Source organism: Geotrypetes seraphini, chromosome 1 (assembly GCF_902459505.1).
Source record: "Geotrypetes seraphini chromosome 1, aGeoSer1.1, whole genome shotgun sequence".
NCBI classification, from domain to species: domain Eukaryota; kingdom Metazoa; phylum Chordata; class Amphibia; order Gymnophiona; family Dermophiidae; genus Geotrypetes; species Geotrypetes seraphini.
Window position 1 is genome coordinate 229,212,547 of NC_047084.1, and position 22,603 is coordinate 229,235,149.

The 22,603-nt window shown below is 40.9% G+C and overlaps 1 protein-coding gene across 9 annotated transcripts in view; it reads left to right on the forward strand.

Annotated features, from left to right (window-relative positions):
* Nucleotides 1–22,603, forward strand: part of ARAP2 (ArfGAP with RhoGAP domain, ankyrin repeat and PH domain 2) — a 402,332-nt gene that overhangs the window by 349,264 nt on the left and 30,465 nt on the right. For all 9 annotated transcript variants that reach the window (XM_033947679.1, XM_033947686.1, XM_033947705.1 and 6 more), the window contains 3 exons: nucleotides 7,292–7,374; nucleotides 19,679–19,714; nucleotides 21,394–21,457. In XM_033947679.1, coding sequence (XP_033803570.1) covers nucleotides 7,292–7,374; nucleotides 19,679–19,714; nucleotides 21,394–21,457 — 183 coding nt within the window. The remainder of the gene's footprint in view (nucleotides 1–7,291; nucleotides 7,375–19,678; nucleotides 19,715–21,393; nucleotides 21,458–22,603) is intronic.

The following is a 22,603-nucleotide window of genomic DNA, read 5'->3' on the forward strand; positions in this document are numbered from 1 at the left end:
CAATAAAGAAGAAATTGAGCATTAGGTAATAATGTATGCTTCTTTTATATACTACTTTTGTCCAAAGCAGTTTCCATTCAGGTACTCTAAGTACTTTCCTTATCTGTCTTGGCTAACTACAGTACCAGGGCTTAGTGCCCCGTTTTTTGGTTTTTTTTTTAAGTGGAGATAAAAAACTCACGCTGGGATTTTTGAAAAGGCATTATAGATAAGCTGGTGAGGTAGATGCTTTAGCTTTCATAGGAATTCTAATAGCGTCAGAGCATTTACCTCACCAGCTTATGCTAAAAACCGCTAGTACCATTTAGTACAAGTAACTCTCTGTAAACTTGTTATATTCCACTTCAAAATTCTCTGGAAAAAAAACACACCTCAAGTTAAAAATAAAAATCAAAAAACTCTGCTCAATTCAGTTTACTAAGGCCCCCTTTTATCAAGCTGAATTAGGGATTTTTATCACTAGCCACTGCTAAATTCTGTGAGCGTTGGAGCTTTTACTTTCTGCGGCCGGTGATAAAAAAAACACTAACGCGGCTTGATAAAAGGGGGCCTAGATAAGGAGTGTTCCTTAAACTAGTCACATTCTAAAGCAGAATAACAGTAAACATTGTTCAGTTGAAAAACAAAAGTAAATATCACATGCACAACATTTAATTGAGCCATGACATTGTGGTAAAATTAGATGGTTCTGTCTAAATGGTTCAGTTTTGCTGCTTCCTCAGAGGAACATTCCTTGTTCTGCTCACAAACTTGGCATCCAAAATGTGCAAAAATAACCTATGTTGATACAATGCCCTGAGGAAAATTTTTTTTTTTTTTTTAATTACAGCCACTTCACAGCACAGATGCAGTAAAATTATGTACTTTAAGAAATGGGGCAGTCTTAGGACATAAGAACATAAGCAATGCCTCCACTGGGTCAGACCCGAGGTCCATCGTGCCCAGCAGTCCGCTCACGCAGCGGCCCAACAGGTCCAGGACCTGCGCAGTAGCCCCCTATCTATACCCGAGAAGGAAACCACATACAGTGATTTGTTTTGAAATGAAATAAAATGGAACACAATGAAAAACAAATAACAAAAGAGAGGAAATTATGCATGAAAAAGTTTCACCAGCTCACACTTGATCTTTTCATAATTGTAAAATGACATTTTTTTTGTAGAAAATATATGGATATGAGTGCTCATTCATTGAAGAAAACTTAATATATATTATCTGTGAAAGCATTAAAGCATTCATGAGTAAATCATGTACAGTATTTTAAAGAAAGATTACAAACTATCTTAAGTAATATGAAGCAGAGAAGAACAATTAGACTATTTTATCCATCTCTGCTTATCAAATGGAACATTTAATTGCTGAGTGCTAACAGTTAAAAATTTGCAGGTATATAAGCATAAGTTAGTGTATTATAGCCTTAATTAGCACCTCAGCAAGAGCTTGAGAGGCTTACCAATGTAAATCATCTTAACCTTTGCTTCCCAGGTGTTCCAAGATCCAATTTTCACAAGATAGGGTATTTGTGTTGTGGTTGTTCCTTAATGCCACTAAAGGTGTTTCTAATAAGACTCATAAAAGGATGAGGCTCTAATATATTTTAGTTAAACTGAAAATCTGTTTTCTGAAAGATATGTGATCAGCCTCTATACTGTTGCTTTGTGATACACAGGTATTCAAAATGTTACAGGAATATATTCCAAATCAAATATTTACAGAACAAAGTAGCTATAGAAATTATTTAAACTATTACCACACTGAAGACATGTGTCCAGAAACATTTAAGGTATGAGGAATATACTGTGTAAATGTGGAGGGACATATGGCGCTAGACGTCCAAAGTCGGCAGTAAGAAAATGCCTATTTTTGAAAGGCAAACCACCATATGCCTAGATCAGCACGCTTAGCCAATCTTGGTGCTTAACTTAATTTTTTAATTGGTTCAATCAGCGCTATTAATTGAACACAGCCATTAAAAAGAAAACAATTTTTGTGTAGGTGCCTATTTCGGTAAGCGCGATGTAGGCATCTGTAGTGAGGCAACTGCCCACACCTATCTGTAAAATAGGTGTGGTTAGGATGGAGGGCCCTTCTTACAAAGCCATGATAGTGATTCCCACATGGCAAATGTGACACAGCCCATTCAGTTCCTATGGGCTATGTCACATTCGCTGCACTGGGAATCGCTACTGTGACTTTGTAAAAGGGGCCCTTAGTGATTTGCTTTTTGAATATCACCTGTTAGAGATTTTTGGATAATTTGATCCTGGAAAATATCAGTGATTATATGATATATATATATATATATATATATATATTTTTATTTTTTTTTACCTCTGACGCAGCTTGAGGGCAAAACACAATAAATTTTAATAAATTCTGTATTTGTTATCTATGTTTCTGTGTTACCTAGCCTCTGTATACTGTTCTCAAAGATGCAAAGTATACATGAAGGAATGTATATAGCTATATATTTTAATTGGCTATAATTTATGAATACTCTTTAGTAGTGTATTATGCATAGGTAAATGTAACATAGTAACATAACATAGTAGATGACGGCAGATAAAGACCTGAATGGTCCATTCAGTCTGCCCAACCTGATTCAATTTAAATTTTTATTTTTTTTATTTTTCTTCTTGTATTGCATAAGATGAATTTTCATTTTAATAGAAAATTCTAATTAGAGCTTTAGCTGCATTTTTAATTCTAAAAGGGCCAAGGTTTCCATGAATCATATTCATTCTTTAAAATGCTATGCCATGTGTCCAGGATCTGCAGATTGCTATAATTTATCCTCACTGTAACACATACATATTAACAGACATACCCCTTAGCTTAAGATCAGTATCTGCAGTTTATACTGTGATATGACTGTGTGAACTTCACTTTGAATATTTTACAGGTTCATCACAATTTGGGTGACACCAGTTATCCTGTTCTTGCCTCATGACTGCTAAGTGATGTATTTTTTAATTGATAAATGTCCACTGTGCTATCACCTTCCAGAAGACATAGAGGGTAATTCTATAAATAGGTGCTTAGGTGTCGATGCCTATTCTAAAAGACATCTGGGCACTAAGACTCAGTTATAAAGTATTAGGACAAACCTGCATTGCTGCAATTTAATATAGTCACTCCCATTTATCCCAGATCTATGACAGGCATATATGGGCATGCCTAATTGCAGCAAGCAACATGCACAACTTGCAGTATTCTTTTAGCTATGCATTTATAGGACACACTCATGTACCGCCCATGCTCTGTCCATATGTACACCCCCTTACAATTATGTGTTATGCCATTTACACACCCCCTTACACAATAGCTGTTTTTGCTTCATTTACATATGCAAGAGCACGTAACTATATGCTGGCAGACATTTTGGAAAGGCAGCCTCCAGGAGCATGTGGGCCTTCCTTCTGTCCCCACCACCCTTGATGGAGCACTAGGGATTGCAGATAGACCCAAGGAGCCTGCCTACATGTTGGAGGCGTGGGATGGGGGAATTGGAGTACTGTGACAGGGAGAGGGATTTTGGAATCCCAGTACCAGAAGAGGAGGAATGCGGTCAGAGGGAGGATGAGGAAATGGAAAGCCTCTGGAATTTTTTTTTTGTTAATGCGAATCTCAACCGATATTCACCTGGAGCCTGCATAGCTAAGTGCCTGAATTTAGAGAGCCTTTGAGCTGTCCTAAATTCATCCGCTTAATTATATGGGTGCTGGCAATGAATTTTGTTGGAACCCACACAACTTTTGACTCCTCCTCAACACTGCCCCCTGTACCACCCCTTACCTTTCCACTTTTTTTTTGTTAGCCAATCAGAGCCAATATTCAGTGTCACTGCTCAGTTAAGTGCTGTGGAATATTGGTGGTAGGGCAGCCCTAAGTGATTTAAGCTCCTGCCTGCTTAAATTGCTTTGAATATTGGCCCAAAACATTTTTTCTTATAGAATCCATTGTTTTACCTATAGGTTCACAGGTTCATGGTTTATGATTTATTAAAACTTAGTGAATTGCCTTTCCTTGGAAAAATAACAAGGTAATGTACATTAAAAATGAGGCAAAAAGAAAGGAACACCATTTTAATGTAAAAGAATAGGAGACAGAATAATAAAATAAATTGAGTTATGAATATGGAGAATAAGTATAATATAGTAGATTCTGGATGTTTTACCTTTTTTTCTGTCACATATCACTTTCTGGATGATCCATTATTGTCATCATCTGTCCTTCGTAGTCAGGATGATTGTATTCCATGACAATCCTTTATGGTTTTGAAGATGGCTAATAAGGCCAATCCACGACTGAAACTCTCTGTTACAGCTCACTCGTATTTGCAGGCAGGATGGGTGACTGGATTGCTGAATTGGTTTGCTTGTTCTGCTTCTCTTCTTTTCACACCTCCAGTTACCATTCAAAGAGTTTAGAGAGTGCTTCCTCTGTCAAGGAAATAGCCTTCCACGAGCTGGTACTAATGTTGCATATCTTCGTGTTGAGCTTGTGGAAAAACTTGAAACACTTTATGTGCTCTCTTCTTGAACATACCTTCAGTTGAGTTGGGAAGATAACATGTTTCAAGAATCTGACTTACTGATGAGATAGATTTGCATATGATGGAGGCAGTGCATATTCACTGTGGATATCCTGAAAACTTGACTAGCTGGGTATGTCCTAAGGACTGGATTTAGAACACTGCTTTAGAGTGATGGGAATCCAGGACTACTGTTATATCTGACAATTCATGTCCAGAAGATAAGAAATATTTGAATCCATCTCTGAATATAATTGAAAGCACCTTAAACTTTAATTTTATTAATATATGTTCTTAATTATTAGTGCAATCTTATAATTACATGGAAGTACCCAAAGTAGCATCCAAGGGACCACTGAAAAGTTCTCAGCCCAACCAACAAAGTTGGGGCAATCTTCATCGAGGGCTATACATTAGTCCAGTGATTTTCGTACTTTTTTCATTCCGTCAGAAAAATATGGAACTAATAAAGTGGAAAATTGTTAGACTAATTATATTGCCCTTGCCAGAGACTGCCCGAACTTTGTTGGTTGGGTTGAGAACTTTTCAGCAGGCCACTCGTACAATAGTTAAAGCAATAAAATAAAATTTAAAAAACATGAATGTTTTATAATATTGGTGTGAGGGTTATTTATTTTTTTCTATTCCAGTGCACTGCTGATGCTTCAGAAATGCCAGAAATCTATAGCCATGTGTGTAAAGCCTTACCATATAGGCTCGTGTATAAGTCAAGGGCAGTTTTAGGACTAAAAATGGCCAAAAATGCTGTAACCTGTGTAGTCAAGACTGGGTTTAACATTGCTCCCTCCCTTCTACCTCCAGGTCCAACATTCTTTCCTCTCTTTTATCCTCCTCCCCTGTGTTTCCCAAACCCACCCCAACCCCTTTTCAAGCTGTGGTAAAAATGGCTTTAGTGAGTGGTTAAAATGAATTTTGGGACTGCAGTCGTGTTTCTATTTAATTTTTATCAATTAACAATTTTTAATTTATCTGTTAATATTGAATGCTATAAGATATGATGTATTATAAATTTTGTTCTTTTATTTTCTCCTTTCTTTTCTATTTTAGTGCTGAAACATTTTATTAAAGGAGTTCTTTTCATTTGATTAAGTTATATTGTAAACTGCTTTGATCCTTTTTTGGCTATATGTGCAGTATAGAAATATTTTAATATAAACTTTGTACTGCAGCTTTGTAAACATAAGAACATAAGAATTGCCGCTGCTGGGTCAGACCAGTGGTCCATCGTGCCCAGCAGTCTGCTCACGTGGCGGCCCTTAGGTCAAAGACCAGTGCCCTGAGACTAGCCTTACCTGCGTACGTTCTGGCTCAGCAGGAACTTGTCTAACTTTGTCTTAATCCCTGGAGGGTGTTTTCTCCTATAACAGCCTCCGGAAGAGTGTTCCAGAATTCTACCACTCTCTGGGTGAAGAAGAGCTTCCTTACGTTTGTACGGAATCTATCCCCTTTTAACTTTAGAGAGTGCCCTCTCTTTTTCCCTACCTTGGAGAGGGTGAACAACCTGTCTTTATCTACTAAGTCTATTCCCTTCATTATCTGTCTGAAAGGGGGGGCAGAATTATTAGTTGTCATGCCGACTCCATTCCTGGAATGCCCACAAAATAGCTGAGTTTCATTTTAGCAGTCTGTAGTGATGTTCAGTGGCACTAACTGGTTATAAGCAGACAGCCCTTCCAAAAATTATTTAACTGGCCAGGAGCCATTTCTGGCCAGTTAAGTTGCTTTGAATATTGACCCCATATATTAAATGGCTGACATAAATGTTTATTTTTCCCTGCCACATAAATATTTATATTGCCATTTCATAAGATAAACATCTATATATGGGTACATAAATGTTTATGCGCCCATGCTGATGCGTTGATGTTTTAGACATTTAGGGCCTGATTCTCAAAATGGCGTCCCGATTGTAGGTGGTGATAGGCATCCTACCGCTGTGTAACAGACCAATCAGGATGCACATTTTTGTAAAAAAAAAAAAAAATGTATGTGGCAAACAATGCCTACAGTGTAAATGTAGGCCAGCGTTTTACAGGCCTATATTTCAGGCATCTGACTTGTACCTGTGGAAGCACCTAGGCACATCTATGGGTGCTTAAGGCTACTTAGGCATGGCTTACGCCAGAGTGGCCTTAAGAATCAGTAGGCATTCCTAGATGCTTCCGTAGGTATGACTCGGATACATTAAGGGCTCCTTTTACTAGGTTGTGATAGCGGATTTAGCGCGCACTTGACCATAACGCCAGCATTGAGTTAGCATTAAGTTCTAGCCGCGTAGCGTGGGTTTAGCACGCACGGCAATTCTATGCATGCTAAAAACGCTATCAAAGCTTAGTAAAAGGAGCCCTAAATGTAGGCCTGTAAAATGCTGGCCTACATTTAAGGCGTCTGTACAAAAAATAGATGTGATTCTGGATGCAGTGCCTACCGGTGATTGATATAAGGTAGATGCCCGTTTTGCAGACGCCTACTGCTGCAGGCATCATTCCAGAATCAGGCCTGTAGAATTCTAAAATGAGTGCTCCTGCTGCATCTAACCAGTATGTAAATGTATTGCAGAACAGGCTCTACATGAACAGATCCTGTTCTAAATTACTAGCAGACCTTGAGACTCCCCAATCTGGATGTTTCAATTCTAATTTGTATGTCCTTTCTAAAATCTGCTTCTAAATCCTCAGTATGTATACTACAGTAGAATGTCTAATACAACATTTTGATTCATCTATTCCTTTCCAGAGTAATAAACCTGAGAAAGCCCTGACTGTCACTTCACTGAAAGTTTATGCTGGAGTGAAGAAAAAAATGAAGCCGCCAATGAGGTATATCTTCAGTATCATTTGCATTAGAGGCCAACCAATTTTGATTTCAGTTTTGGATTCAGCACTGAAACCAGACCAGTATCCGGGTTCAGGATTTGTCTGAAAATGCCCGTGCATTTTTAGCTGAAATTTAAAACTCACTCCTCCCCTCCTCACAATCGCCCCCTCCCCCTACTCCCCCCCCCCCCCCACAATAACTTCCTCTCATCCTATTTATAGACCCTTTCCAGCCTACCTTAGGAAGGCCTGGCGGTCTAGTAGCCCCTTTGGGTGCAGGAACGAACCCTACTTGTTCCTGCTGTGTGCCACTGCTCCATTGCAGTAGCTGCCAAGACTTCCTGTGGCAGTCTCACAAGACTCCTGTGGGAGTTCCAGCAGCTTTTTTGCAATTGGAACTAGCATGGTTAGGGGACTCGCTCCTGTCTGATGGTTTCAATTGCAAAATGGCTTTCAGGACTATCCACGCAGTCTCAGCAGCCACTGTAATGGGGTTCATTCATGCCACCAAGCCTTCCTAAGGTAGGGTGTGACAGGAAGAGTGATCTTTGGGGTGGGGGATGAAGAGAGGGGGGCTGCAATCAGAGACGTTGGCTCGGAAAGGGGGAACTGGTTTGTTATGGTGCGGGAGGGGAAATTTCATTTATGGTTTCGGTTTCTGCAGAAACCAGGTGGCCAATTTTGGTTGCAGCTTTGGTTTCGGTCAGGCTCTATAATTTCCATCACTACTTATAACTGATCAGTATAAACATATAAGTAGTAATTTTAATAAAGGAGATACGTGTATGTTGAAGTGGATACATACAGAAATCTTATGGTTGTGGTTAGGCAGTCCTTCAAATTATATGTGTATTCCATATTTCTCACTGACAATACACTGTAATAAGCTCAGCGCTTCTGCTAGCCTTGTCCCAGTTAAAAGGCAAAAGAACACAGCCTTTAAATTGAGAAGAGCTGACCAGTGTAGCAGTTTAGCTTCTGTTACTGATCTAGATAGACTCCTATCCTGACCAAGTTTCCCAAGAGCAGGAACCCTGGGAGGATTCAGTGCCCTATAGAGGTTAAGGTACTTGCACACAAAGATAAACATTGTTAGGACACAGTCCAAAAAAACAGGGACTGTCACCTTTAAATCCACACTTGTTCAGGTTAATTACTGATCAGGAAAAACCACAGAGAAAGCTGAATCCTGTGCCTCTTCCAGGTAGGATTAGATGTGGCACAGTCAGGGGGAGTTGGTCAAGCGGAGGGAACACATAAATGGCTGAGTTCTCCAGAGCCAAAGCAAGGTAATGAAATTAAAATGCTGGATGGTGAGGAAGCTATGGAGCTGACCCAGCCAGAGCACCTGAGGCAAGAGGAGCCCATGGATATTACCATACAACATGTTTGTGAGGACAAGGATAAAAGTTGATTTTTTTCCTTTTCTCTGTGGGAACTGACAGCTATCATGTGTTTTTGGTGAAAAGAACTGTGTGTTTGCTGGATGGCTTTGAACCTTTCAGCCAGGAGCCATTTTGGATTTAAAAGCAACTGCAGAGAAAGATGCTTCAGCACAAAGAGGAATATTTTTGTGTTTTTGTTTGTTTGTTGAGGAAAATACAGGGTCTGCGAAGACTGTTTCATGACAGCAACACTGAGCACAGGAAGGAATTGTCAGTGCTGTTTGTGGACTTTGGGGGGGGTTCCCCTTTGCTTTTCAACTTGTTTGGCTTTTACAAGCTGCTTATTGCTGTGGTAGAGATTGCTTGGGAGAATCCACAATACATCTAAACATAGGCAGCGGAATGCTTTTTTGTTTGGGGGGCCCCACAAGCTCTGCTCCAGGCTCCGCCCCAGACCCCGCCCCCATAATAGTACTAATTGTAATGCCATTTTTTCTATTCATTCTTCATACACACACAATATAATCTTAATACATAATGGTAACCACAAAATTAAACTACATAACACACACTGTATGCAGAGAAAATTTTAATTAACATTTATATTCTAATTTTTTCAGTGAGGTCATGACTTTCAAGTTTATTTCAGATTTGATAAAATCACTTTTTTCAAACATTACAAAACGATGAACAATAAATAATTTTTAAATGAGGGAGACATACAATGTAGGGATAGACAGACATACACTTCGTAGGGAAATCAGGGAAGAACTTCAATTTGATATAGGAAAGAGAACAAATAAGGATAAAACAATAGCACAGTACTTACCTACTTCAGTTGGGAAAGTAACTCAGTTTAAGAGGCTAACTAATTAATTAAAAGCATCTCTATACAAGAAACTTTTTAGTTTTGATTTAAAATTTTTGAAGTTCTTTTCTTCTCTTACCTGAGCTGGTAGTAGGTTCCATGTTTGGAGCGGTGACAGAGAAGAGTGTGATGCGTCTGGTATTTATGATTCGTAGAGATGGAATAGTAAGTAGATTTTTATCCTCAGATCATAAGGAGCAGAAAGGAGAATACGGAATAATGACTCAGTCTAGGAATAGCAGCGCATTGAATTGTAAAATTTTGAATGTGATGAGCGCCTGTTTATAAGTTATTCTGTGGTTGCTAGTTAGTCAATGTACGTTCTTTAGTAAGGGTGTGACATGGTCAAAATTTATTTTACCTGTGATCATTTTTATTGCAGTATTTTGTATTAGTTGTAGTCTTATTTCCTTTTGTGTGATTCCTTTATAAAGTGAATTACAGTAATCCAGTTTTGAAATGATTAATGAATGAATTAAAATGTTTAGTGAGGGAGCATCCAGAAAGTTAGCAAAGAATCTAATCATATGCAGCCTATGGAAACAACTTTTAACAAGTTTAACATATGCGATGCACCGCACTAACTGCTACAGAAAACTCCCCTTCAGTGTCACCTGGTATCGACAGTATTCCAATTGAATTAATCAAAGGCTCAGAAGGTGCTATCATGGCCCTCACTTGACTGTGTCAACAGATTTGGAAGGAGAAAATATGGCCAATTGATTGGAGAAGATCAATGTTCATACTTATATTGAAGAAAGGTGATGCCAAGGACTGTAACAACTACAGAACAGTTGCATTAATTCCACACGCCAGCAAAGTATTGCTAACAATAATACAACAAAGGCTCCAATTATACATTGAGCAAGAACTACCCAAAGTTCAGGCTGGTTTCAGAAAAGTTTGAGGAACAAGAGACATTATTGCCAATGGATGGATATTGGAGAAGAGCAAAGAATATTGGATATTGGAGAAGAGCAAAGAATACCGAAAACCCCTATACCTTTGCTTCATTGACTATAGCAAAGCTTTTGACTGTGTGGATCACAATAAACTATGGAGAACTCTAGTGCAAATGGGAATACCCAAATACATAACTCAGCTGATAAAGAGCCTATATGAAAATCAAGAAGCTGCAGTGAGAATTGAATACGGCAATGCTGATTGGTTTCCAATAAAACGTGGTGTCAGGCAAGGATGCATCTTGTCACCTTACCTGTTCAACCTGTACAGTGAAAACCATCTTCAGAAAAGCAAATTTGGAAGAAGAGAGTGTCGGTTTCAAAGTTGGTGGCCGAAATATAAACAACCTGCACTGTGCAGATGACACAACGCTCATCACTAGCAACAAAGAATTCATGCTGTATCTACTGAGAAAAGTCAAAACCGAATGTCATAACATGGGATTAGAGCTGAACATAAACAAGATGAAACTCATGAACACAGAAAATGATGAAGATTTTGAGCTTGAAGGTGATAGAATAGAAGTTGTAAAGGATTTCAATCTCCTGGGCTCTTTTGTAAACAAAGAGGGTTTCCTCTTTGTACGGAACTGGTCAACCTTCCTGGGGAAAAATAAGCTCTACAGGAGAGATGGACTGCATTTGAGCACGGCTGGGACGAGGATGCTGGCACGAAACTTCCAGATCTGCATAGACATGGCTTTAAACTGATAACAAGGGGAAAGCCGACAGTCGATCTGACCTCGACACATCGGACCACGGTATCAAACAAGGATACTGAAACAGGAAAGGGCGATAGTGGACTAGAGACAAAATGGGCACTTTATGGATATAAACCCAAAGATGCAGTGCAGGGATCCGAGAGGAAATCAGAGCAAAAGAGTAAGACAAGGAGGAAACAGCTGGAACCAGAGGGCTATCAAAGAACAAAGAAGAGGGCAGAGGACAGGATAGACACACCACAGGAGGCAGACAGTGAGGAGGCAGCCCGTGAGGAGACCAGCAAGGGCATCAAATCAAGAGTAGATCCAAAAGAAAAGGTAACAAACTGGGACTTAAATTGCCTATATACAAATGCTAGGAGCCTAAGGACTAAAATGGGGGAGCTAGAAGTTATAGCCAGAAATAAGGACCTAGACATAATAGGAGTCACAGAGACATGGTGGTCAGAGGACAACAAATGGGATGTGGCCCTGCCAGGGTACAAACTCTACAGGAGGGACAGGGCCCACAAGAAGGGGGGAGGAATAGCACTGTATATAAAGGACTCCATTCCTTCATCCAGAACAGAAACAACAATAAGGGCAGACAGTCTGGAGTCACTATGGGTTAAGCTCACAGGAGGGGAAGGAGCTGACATCAAATTGGGACTGTACTATCGCCCACCAGGACAGCCAGAAGCAAACGACCTGGACCTGGAGGCCGAACTGAGGCAGGTGTGCAAAAGTGGAAGGGTGGTGGTTATGGGGGATTTCAACTATCCGGGAATAGACTGGGACATTGGGCTCTCAAATTGCACGAGAGAAACTAAATTCCTAGAGGCAATAAGGGACTGTTTCATGGAGCAGCTGGTCACGGAACCAACACGAGGGGATGCCACTCTAGACCTAATCCTCAACGGGCTAGAAGGACCCGCAAAGGAAGTGGTGGTAATAGCACCATTAGGGAACAGCGATCACAACATGATCCAATACAAATTAAACATGGGAACATCAAAGGCGAAAAGAACCACAACGACAGCACTCAACTTCAGAAAAGGAAACTACAAAGACATGAGGAAAATGGTGGGAAAAAAGCTCAGCAAAAGCCCAGGGAAAGTGAAGACCGTAAAGGAAGCCTGGACACTGCTTAAAGGCACAGTGCTCGAGGCGCAAGACCTGTACATCCCAAGGTTTAGGAAAGGGTGCAAAAAAAATCGAACTAGAAACCCAGCATGGATAACTACTGCAGTTAAAAAGGCGATAAGCAACAAGAAATCATCCTTCAAAAAATGGAAAAAGGAACCAACAAAGGAAAACCAAGAAGAGCACAAAAGACACCAGAAAGAATGCCATCAAGAGGTCAAGAAAGCAAAGAGAGAATATGAGGAAAGACTGGCAGGAGAAGCAAGAAACTTCAAACCCTTCTTCAGGTATGTGAAAGGGAAACAACCAGCCAGAGAGGAAGTGGGACCACTGGACGACGGAGACAGGAAAGGAGCGATAAAGGAGGGAAAAGAGATAGCTGACAGGTTAAACAAATTCTTCTCGTCAGTCTTCACCAGAGAGGATACATCCAATATCCCAGAACCCGAGGTGATTATAAGCGGAGAACACGACGAAAGGCTGGTACAACTAGAGGTAAGCAAAGAGGATGTCCTCAGGCAGATAGACAGACTAAAGAGTGACAAATCACCGGGCCCGGACGGCATCCACCCAAGGGTACTAAAAGAACTGAGAAACGAAATAGCAGAGACACTTCGCCAAATATGTAACCTCTCCCTAAAAACTGGGGAGATTCCAGAGGACTGGAAAATAGCAAATGTCACGCCCATCTTTAAAAAGGGATCAAGGGGTGACCCGGGAAACTACAGGCCTGTGAGCTTGACCTCGGTTCCGGGAAAGATGATGGAAGCAATGGTAAAGGACACAATCTGCGAACACATAGAAAACAATGGACAACTGAAGGCGAGCCAGCATGGCTTCTGCCAGGGAAGGTCATGCCTCACGAACTTGCTGTACTTCTTTGAGGGAATAAACAGCCAGATGGATAAGGGGGAATCCATAGACATCATTTACCTTGACTTCCAAAAAGCCTTCGACAAGGTACCTCACGAACGGCTACTTAAAAAGCTGTGGAACCACGGGGTGCAAGGGGATATCCACCGATGGATCAAACACTGGTTGGCAGGCAGGAAACAGAGGGTTGGAGTAAAGGGCCAATACTCAGACTGGCAATGGGTCACGAGCGGAGTTCCACAGGGGTCGGTGCTGGGACCTCTACTATTCAATATATTTATTAACGATCTGGAGACGGGGACAAAATGTGAGGTTATCAAATTTGCTGATGACACCAAACTCTGCAGCAGGGTTAGAAACACGGAAGACTGTGAAGACCTGCAAAGGGACCTAACGAAATTGGAAGACTGGGCAAAAAAGTGGCAAATGAGTTTTAACGTGGAGAAATGCAAGGTCATGCATGTAGGGAAAAAAGAACCCGATGTTCAGCTACAAAATGGGGGGAACACTTCTAGGGGTGAGTAACCTTGAGAGGGACCTGGGGGTGATGGTCGACACATCACTGAAACCATCGGTGCAGTGTGCGACAGCTTCAAAGAAGGCAAACAGAATGCTGGGCATCATCAAAAAAGGTATCACAACCAGGACGAAGGAAGTCATCATGCCGCTGTATCGCGCAATGGTGCGCCCGCACCTGGAGTACTGTGTTCAATACTGGTCGCCGTACCTAAAGAAGGACATGGCGGTACTAGAGGGAGTGCAGAGGAGAGCGACTAAACTGATAAAAGGTATGGAAAATTTTTCATACGCTGACAGGTTAAAAATGCTGGGGCTGTTCTCCCTGGAGAAAAGGAGACTTAGAGGGGACATGATAGAAACCTTCAAAATCCTAAAGGGCATAGAGAAAGTGAATAGGGACAGATTCTTCAAACTGAGGGGAGCCACAAACACTAGGGGCCACTCGGAGAAATTGAAGGGGGATAGGTTTAGAACAAATGCTAGGAAGTTCTTTTTTACCCAGAGGGTGGTGGACACATGGAACGCGCTTCCGGAGGATGTGATAGGCCAGAAATCTGTACAGAGGTTCAAGGAGGGTTTGGATAGGTTCCTGAAGGAAAAGGGGATAGAGGGGTACAGATAGAACTTGAGGTAGGTTAAAGAAATGGTCAGAAACCACTTCACAGGTCGCGGACCTGATGGGCCGCCGCGGGAGCGGACCGCTGGGCAGGATGGACCTCTGGTCTGACCCAGTGGAGGCAACTTCTTATGTTCTTATGTTCTTAAGAAGCAACTAGCAGGGAGGAAATACTCTGCAGAATGGCACTTGGTTGTTCTTCAATGAAAACTTTTGACAAAATATTCAAAGGCAAGGAGATAACACTCCAAACGAAGATCAGACTTGTCCACGCACTCATGTTCTCAGTGGTCAGTTATGGATGCGAAAGCTGGACACTACGGAAACAAGACAGAAAAAAGATTGACTCATTTGAGCTTTAGTGCTAGAGAAGAATTTTAAGCATGCAGTGGATTGACAGAAGAGCTAACAAATCAATTCTGGAAGAGATCAAACCAGCTATGTCACTTGAAAGCCCAAATGATGAAGTTACGATTGTCTTTTTTTGGTCACACCATCAGAAGAGAGCGATCACTGAAGAAAGATATCATGTTTGGGAAGATTGAAGGAGGCAGGCGAAGAGGGTGACCTGCAATCAGATGGCTAGATATGTTGAAAACAATCATGGGGATGATGCTGGAGAACCTTTCTGGACTAGCACAAAACCAATTTCTCTTTAGATCCACAATTTATCAAGTCATTAGGACTTGAACACAAGTTGATGGCACCTAACAACAACACATACTTTGTAAATGAGTCTGTCAGAGTCTTTAATGAAGATATAAATACTCTAGCTGATGAAGACCTTCAAGCTGTGTTGGCTGAAGACTTCCTCTGAAGGTGGTCAAACCCCTTTTAACAAGCTTGACAGGCAGCAGCGTCCTAAAGTCACAGATGCTGGCAACTCAGTGGCTCAAGGATGCTGCCAGCGACTGCTACGCTTGGTAGAAGGGAGTTCTGGTAATCTTTGAAGGAGGACCTTAGCTGGGGGTGCAAATACTTCAGCACTGGAGAAATAAAACCAGAAATCAATTTCCTTTTCTGTTAAACAGAATGCAAAAATGCTATATAGGTTTCCAAAAATTAAAATATTTCATCAATAAATTCCTTTTTTTACCTTTGTTGTCTAGGGATTTATTTTTCCATCAAGTTGATTCTAGTTTCTGTTTGCTTTCTTCTGCATTTCTTTCTCTTTCTCCTCCACCCCCATGTGCAATATATCTCCTCCTCTCTCTCATTTCCTCCATTGATGCAAAAGGAGTGGGAAAGGAAAAAGAGAGGGATGGGGATCCAGAGTGCATCATTTCGCCATCTCATCTCTTTGCTCCTGTACAGCATCTATTCCCTTTCTTCCCCCCTACAGATTTTAATTTGACTTGTAAATTGCTTAGATAACTACTTTATTCACAGTATATTAAATGAAGTTGACATGTGAAATGTGAAGCATAAAGGGGATAGAAATCAATCCCTTCATCTTTTGCTTTTCCCTAATTTGTAAAAGCTGATAGAGGGCAATGTATCACAGGATTATATTTTACAAGTCAACTGGGGCCATTTTGACATTGTGCCTTACATATTTTTTGTGTTATGTACAGGAAAACTTTTATACTGTTAGTGCATCCACTCTTCTCATAATAAACAGTATTTCAAACCTCAATCATTGTGCCTTTAAGCTTTTTCATAGGTCTTCAGAAGTGCCAGTATTAGTCAAGTGTTTTCAATGGCTAAAATACTATTTGGCAATGGCCTCCTCATTAGACCCGTTTTTAATTTTATAAAGTGCTTCTGTGCTAATATCTTAAATAAATAAAAAATCTTTCAACTTATCTTTTGTTGTTAAATTTTTCTTTGTCATTAATATCGGGAAGGGACTTGTCATTCCGACATGTTTTGCCCAAAGGCTGTATCAAGAAAAAGTCCCCTACAATAAAGAAGTTTTAATTCATTGAGTTCAGCTCAGTAAAAAACATCGGTTTAGTAAAAAACATTCATGCTGTTGTAGTCATTTCATAGGGTTAGTTACTCAACCATATATCACTTAATAGTTAAATAATTACCCCTTCTGTTTTAGCTCCACACCATCCCGATCATTGATAGCTTTGAGACAAAGATGGCCGCGGTGTTTTTTGATCTTCTTTTTAAACCTCCCACTCCACTGACGTCAGGGGCAGTAGTGGCGAATCAGGAATCAGATAAGAGACATCCATTCTATTTCCTGGTTTAAACCCCACGGGTCTACCATCCAGCTTGTGTTCCATGATTTTTGTTCTGCCAGTGATGTACAAGCAGCGCTTCCATAATGTTATTCACAATGCGGGATTTATGTTCGTTCAACCTAATATGGACTCTTAGTTCTTCCTATATATATCAGTCCACACGGGCATATAAAACTATATACCACATTACAAGATTTACATGTTGCCCTAGTCTTTGAACGAATTATAATGTCCCAGTCCGGGGGTTGCCATTCATTACCCTCAATTGTGTTGAACGAACATAAATCCCACATTGTGAATAACATTATGGAAGCGCCGCTTGTACATCACTAGCAGCACAAAAATCATGGAACACAAGATATTAAATGGTGAGTGATAGATCATGTAAAAGAAAGGTGGGAGGGAGGTGACTATGAGCGCAAATTAAATTTCAGTGAACAAAGCTGGATTTTTAAGTTAAATATGGTAGACTTCTGGGGTTTAAACCAGGAAATAGAATGGATGTCTCTTATCTGATTCCTGATTCGCCACTACTGCCCCTGACGTCAGTGGAGTGGGAGGTTTAAAAAGAAGATCAAAAAACACCGCGGCCATCTTTGTCTCAAAGCTATCAATGATCGGGATGGTGTGGAGCTAAAACAGAAGGGGTAATTATTTAACTATTAAGTGATATATGGTTGAGTAACTAACCCTATGAAATGACTACAACAGCATGAATGTTTTTTACTAAACCGATGTTTTTTACTGAGCTGAACTCAATGAATTAAAACTTCTTTATTGTAGGGGACTTTTTCTTGATACAGCCTTTGGGCAAAACATGTCGGAATGACAAGTCCCTTCCCGATATTAATGACAAAGAAAAATTTAACAACAAAAGATAAGTTGAAAGATTTTTTATTTATTTAAGATATTAGCACAGAAGCACTTTATAAAATTAAAAACGGGTCTAATGAGGAGGCCATTGCCAAATAGTATTTTAGCCATTGAAAACACTTGACTAATACTGGCACTTCTGAAGACCTATGAAAAAGCTTAAAGGCACAATGATTGAGGCTTGAAATACTGTTACATATTTTTTGGTCATGTTATATTTATGCTCTGTCAGTTACATTAACCAAAGCCAAGCAATCACTTGTACGGAAATGGACATGGTCAAAGCAGCAGAAAAGTCAATTGTACTAGGTAGTGGGTCCTGGGACTCTCCCTAGCATGCTGATCTTGTCGACGCTGCCCAAAGATAAAAAAACAAACACCGGCGGTGAAAAGGTGGATGTAGCCAGGGAAGTCGGGAGTCTAGAGCCACTGCAGTGAGAAGGTAGTGTAGGGAAGTTGGGATCTAGAGCCACTGCTAATTTGGGGGGAGGCCACGACCCCCTATGGCCTCCCCCGTTTCAACACCTATGTATCCAAGGGTTTTGGGATTGCGGGTCCTGAAAGGCCAATTAATTCTATGGATTCAGCAATTCTCCCCTCCTCCAACTCCCTGGAGTTGGGGGTGAGCCTTTCTGAATCTAAACAGGCCCAGCGAGGATTACAAGAGAGTGTTTTGGACTATATAAACTGCTATGTGAAGGCATGATTTTGGTTTTCTTTTGAGGAATATCAGAGGTTTAATTCCTGATCTAACTTTGAATGAATGGTGTAGCAAGCCATGTGCTGACCTGGCAGCCGGAGGAGCTCCATTGTGACCCAGAAACAGGTGAACTGTTTTGGTTTTGCCTTGTTTTTTGCCCCTGCTTGTACCTGTATGGGGACCTGTGACGTCCTGGCATATAGGAAGCTGGGGTGAGCTAAGCATATGAATTGAAACTACATTTTTTGCATTCAAATGAGGACTGAATAAACAACCACTCCGTCTTACTTGTGATTGAGTTGTTGTCTTATTTTCTGTTGAGCAGTGCCAGTGTAAATGTTATCACTGGGCCAGGGCTTTCAACCCTTGAAAGCACACCAGAGCTGTGATTAGCGCCCAGTGTCCATGGATTGGGACCCACTGGGTGACAACACATACAACACAGAAAAATTCTATATCAGCATTTACAGTAGGCTTGTTTCAAGTCATAGATAACCCTGGCTACTTGGATTCCCAACCTAGGGACTTGTCAAAGTGCTCTCATTTGGTGGTGGTGGTGGTGGTAGTAGGGGGGGGGGGGGATAACAGCAGCAGTCATTTTAGGCAGAGGCCACACAGGCATCCCTTAAAATGCCAGTGATTAATCTTTCAAGAACTGAACTCGTTCTAGATTTAATCCACATAATTTTTGCATAGTAGAGTTCAAAACAGATTTTGTAAATAGCAAGTTTAAAACAGAAAAAAAAAGATAAAATACAGAGTAGAAATAGTTGTCATGAATCCACTTCACTAACATAGGTTATGGTAAACTAATCATTTAGGGGGGAATGCATGAAAAGGCAGCCCCCTTCTTTTAAACGCCGCACTAGTGTTTTTAGTGCCGACCGTGGCGGTAACAGCTTAGACGCTCATAGGAATTCTGTGAGCATCTGAGCTGTTACTGTGTGGCCAGTGCTAAAAGCGTGCGGCTTTGTGTAACACACGCAATAGCATTAGCACACCTAACCTAAGGGCATCTTTAGCGCCCTTTAATGAATTCCCCCCCATTAGTTTAAACAACTGGCTCTTTTGCAAACACTATTTTTATTGAATTCTCATGTATTAGAAATCCTCATTGAATTAATTTTATGATGAGTATGTCATTTAATTATATTGTTTCTGTTGTTAGCTGTCTTGAGATTCTCTAGGTTAAGCAGTTTAAAAATGCATGATAAATACATTAAATTAAAAATTAACCCTTCAGTGTACCTAGTAAATTAACAAAAGTTAGAACAGAAACATTCTATCAACTTTTTTTTTTCTGTAAATATGATTCCATTTCATCCTTAGCAGCTGAAGTGCTGCTGATTAGTGACTCACATGGTAATTTATTTTTTTTTTGCTATAAAATGCAATATTTTAGTGTAGGTAATAACTTCTTGGCTTAAAGCGATGTTGTCTGTAATGTATTTTTTTTTTTTTATTTCCTGCAGCTGGGGATTTACAGTTTATTCTGAAAAGTACCAGTGGTAAGTAGAACTACAAAACATTAGCCTGAAGTTTGCAAAATTTCAGTGCTTAATAAATAGGATAATATCGGCTCAGTCATTTATGCTGCAAAAAGACTTACCTGAGATGGATCAAGTGAAACTGGCCAGCTCTCTGTGTGCTCTGCCTTTGGAGTCCTCTGGCAGTTTCCTCTGCTCCATGGGAGCTGAAGGTGGTCCCAAGGCAGTTTAAAACTTGTAAATGGTTCCTTAGGAATGCAAAAATGAATCCAAATAGCACCTCTATGACAAGAACGAAAATCTAAATACAAGAGTCAAAGGTAAGAGATGTTACCAGCCAGGGGGTTGTTCAACACGTAGATCTTTATTAGGTCTGACATTAGTCTAGACCAGGGTAGGCAATTCCGGTCCTCAAGAGCCGGAGCCAGATCAGGTTTTCAGAATATCCACAATAAATATGCATGAGATAGATTTGCATCTCAAGGAGGCAGTGCATGCAAATCCATCTCATACATATTCATTGAGATCCTGCAAACCTGACCTGGCTCCGGCTCTCGAGGACCGGAATTGCCTACCCCTAGTCTAGTCTCAACATGGCCAGTGTTTCGGCAGCACTTGCCTTTTTCAAGAGTCAACTAATTATCTCTCAGGACTCTCAATTGGTGTATATAAACTCATATGTAGATGTTAGATATTACTCTAGGAGTGAAAACTGAGAGGGTCCCCTAATAAAGATCTACTTGTTGAACAACCCCCTGGCTGGTAACATCTCTTACCTACGACTCTTGCATTTAAAACTTGTAAAACCCAGGCCTGAAAATCTCCAACTTATGGATCCCATGAAAGTGTCTTGATGTCTCATGGGTCCAGGACTAGAATTCCTTCAAAAACAAATTTAAAAAATAAAACAAATAGCATGCAATTAGCATGTGCTGGCAAGCAAATGACTATAAAACATGTTAAGCACACATCAAGGCTTACCACAATTTAGTGAAAGGGCCCCTATATCAGCAAATGACCTCTCTGGATGAATCCCAAACTGAAACAAATATATTGCACTTTGCCTGAGTCCCACTCCTCTGAGTCAGGCAGGACCTGTTCTAGCCAGTTTGCGCCATCTCCTGGAGGATAGTCTGCCAGCTCGATGACCCAGCGCCCTTTGTATGCACCAGTGTAGCTGTGCTAACAACTTAGTGCAGAATACACCTACTCTCCATTCCCCAGACCTTCCCCCAGTGCTAAAAATCTATTTTTTAGCATGTGGGAAGCATGCAGCAATGTAAACTGCAGTAAGCATTTGTTAGTGCTTACAAAAGTGTAGTAAAAGGACCCTTGGGGGGGGAGTGGGGAGAGCCTAAGAGGTTAATTGAAGGGGGCAGAAGGCAAAAGATTATCCAGGACTCTCAGCACCTTGCACTGTCGCTGTACAAAAGCATTTTTGCATGTGTCAACCTAATTGATCATTTTCACTGTTAAAAATATAGGGGCTCCTTTATCAAGGAACGGTAGAGCCTTTTACCATGGGCCAGTAAGGTAAGTGCTCTGATGCTCATAGGAATTCAATGAGCATCAGTATTTACCTTGCTGGCTTGTGGTAAAAGGCTCTACCACTGCTTGGTAAAAGGAACCCCTAAAGTAGACATGATTGATTAAATCTGTTATGTGATATTTCCTGTTATGATGATATTTTGATTTTATAGGCATCTGTGTTGCGATGTGCAGGAACTACAGATGGAATGGGTTGCAAGCATTCTGTGGGCCCAGGTAAAAATTAAGAAAATGCACTAATTTACATTTCTGTTCATTGAAAAACATTCAGGCCAATATTCAAAGTGAATTATGAGCTAGCCAGTGGCAGGCAAATGCATAATTTGCATATTTGTGTATTTTCAAAAATTACATGGATAGTATGGAAGTGATTAAATCACTGAGGCCAGGATTCTCAAAAACCCACGTTAAAAAGCGTAGGTCTGCTAATGCAGCCATTTTGATAGCGAATCAAAAAAAGTGAGACATTCTCAAAAAATCACGCATGCAAATGAGGTTGGTGGACAGCAGTGAAGATTTGCTAAATTTGCATGTGCCTATTGCTGGTGATAGCGTTGGGCATTTCGCAGAAATAATGCTGTCAAAGAAAAAAATCCCCAAAACACATCAACAGCGGGAGAGATGTTCAGTCTCTCCCACTGTTAACCAACAACCCCATCTCCAGCAGCCCACACTCTCCCGCTGCCCTAAAATCCCTATCACAACCCAACCCCCTCATCCTGCAGCTGGAGATATGCCCATACTCAGCTACCCTAAAATCCCCGTCATGACCCAACCTCCAAACCCCCTCCCCCTGCAGCGGGAGAGATGCCCACTCTCCCCTGCTAGCCAGTGACCCCCTCCTCCCTCCCCCGTCTCCGCCGCCCCCTCCCCCTTACCTCAAAGAGATAATCCGGAGGGTTGCAGAAACCCTCCTCTCAGCTGCCTGCATCTAACATGGGCCTTCCCCTCCCCGCTGCATCTTGGGAAGGGTCCTAAGCAGTGTTCCCTCTAAGCGGGCGGGTGTTGTGAGCAAACTTTTTTCACCGTGAGCCAAAAATATCGGGCGCCAGCAAGTTATGAGCCAACTCGCCCGATTCTCCTCTCGCCGCCCTGCCATCTGCCGTACGCCTCTTCCGATCGTGCGCTGTGACGAGAAACGTGTGCGCTGCGATGTAATATTTTGTGCGCCAGCGCACGCCAGCGCAGCTTAGCGGGAACACTGGTTCAAATGGTTTTATTTATTTCCCCAAATTTATTTTTGTTATACGCATTGAAAATATTTGATATTGCGTTTAAATCAAAATCTCAATAAACTTGAAACGAGTGCCCGTGAGATTGTGGGAGGGTTAAATACTCAAAACTTAGAAGTTTTTGCTACGC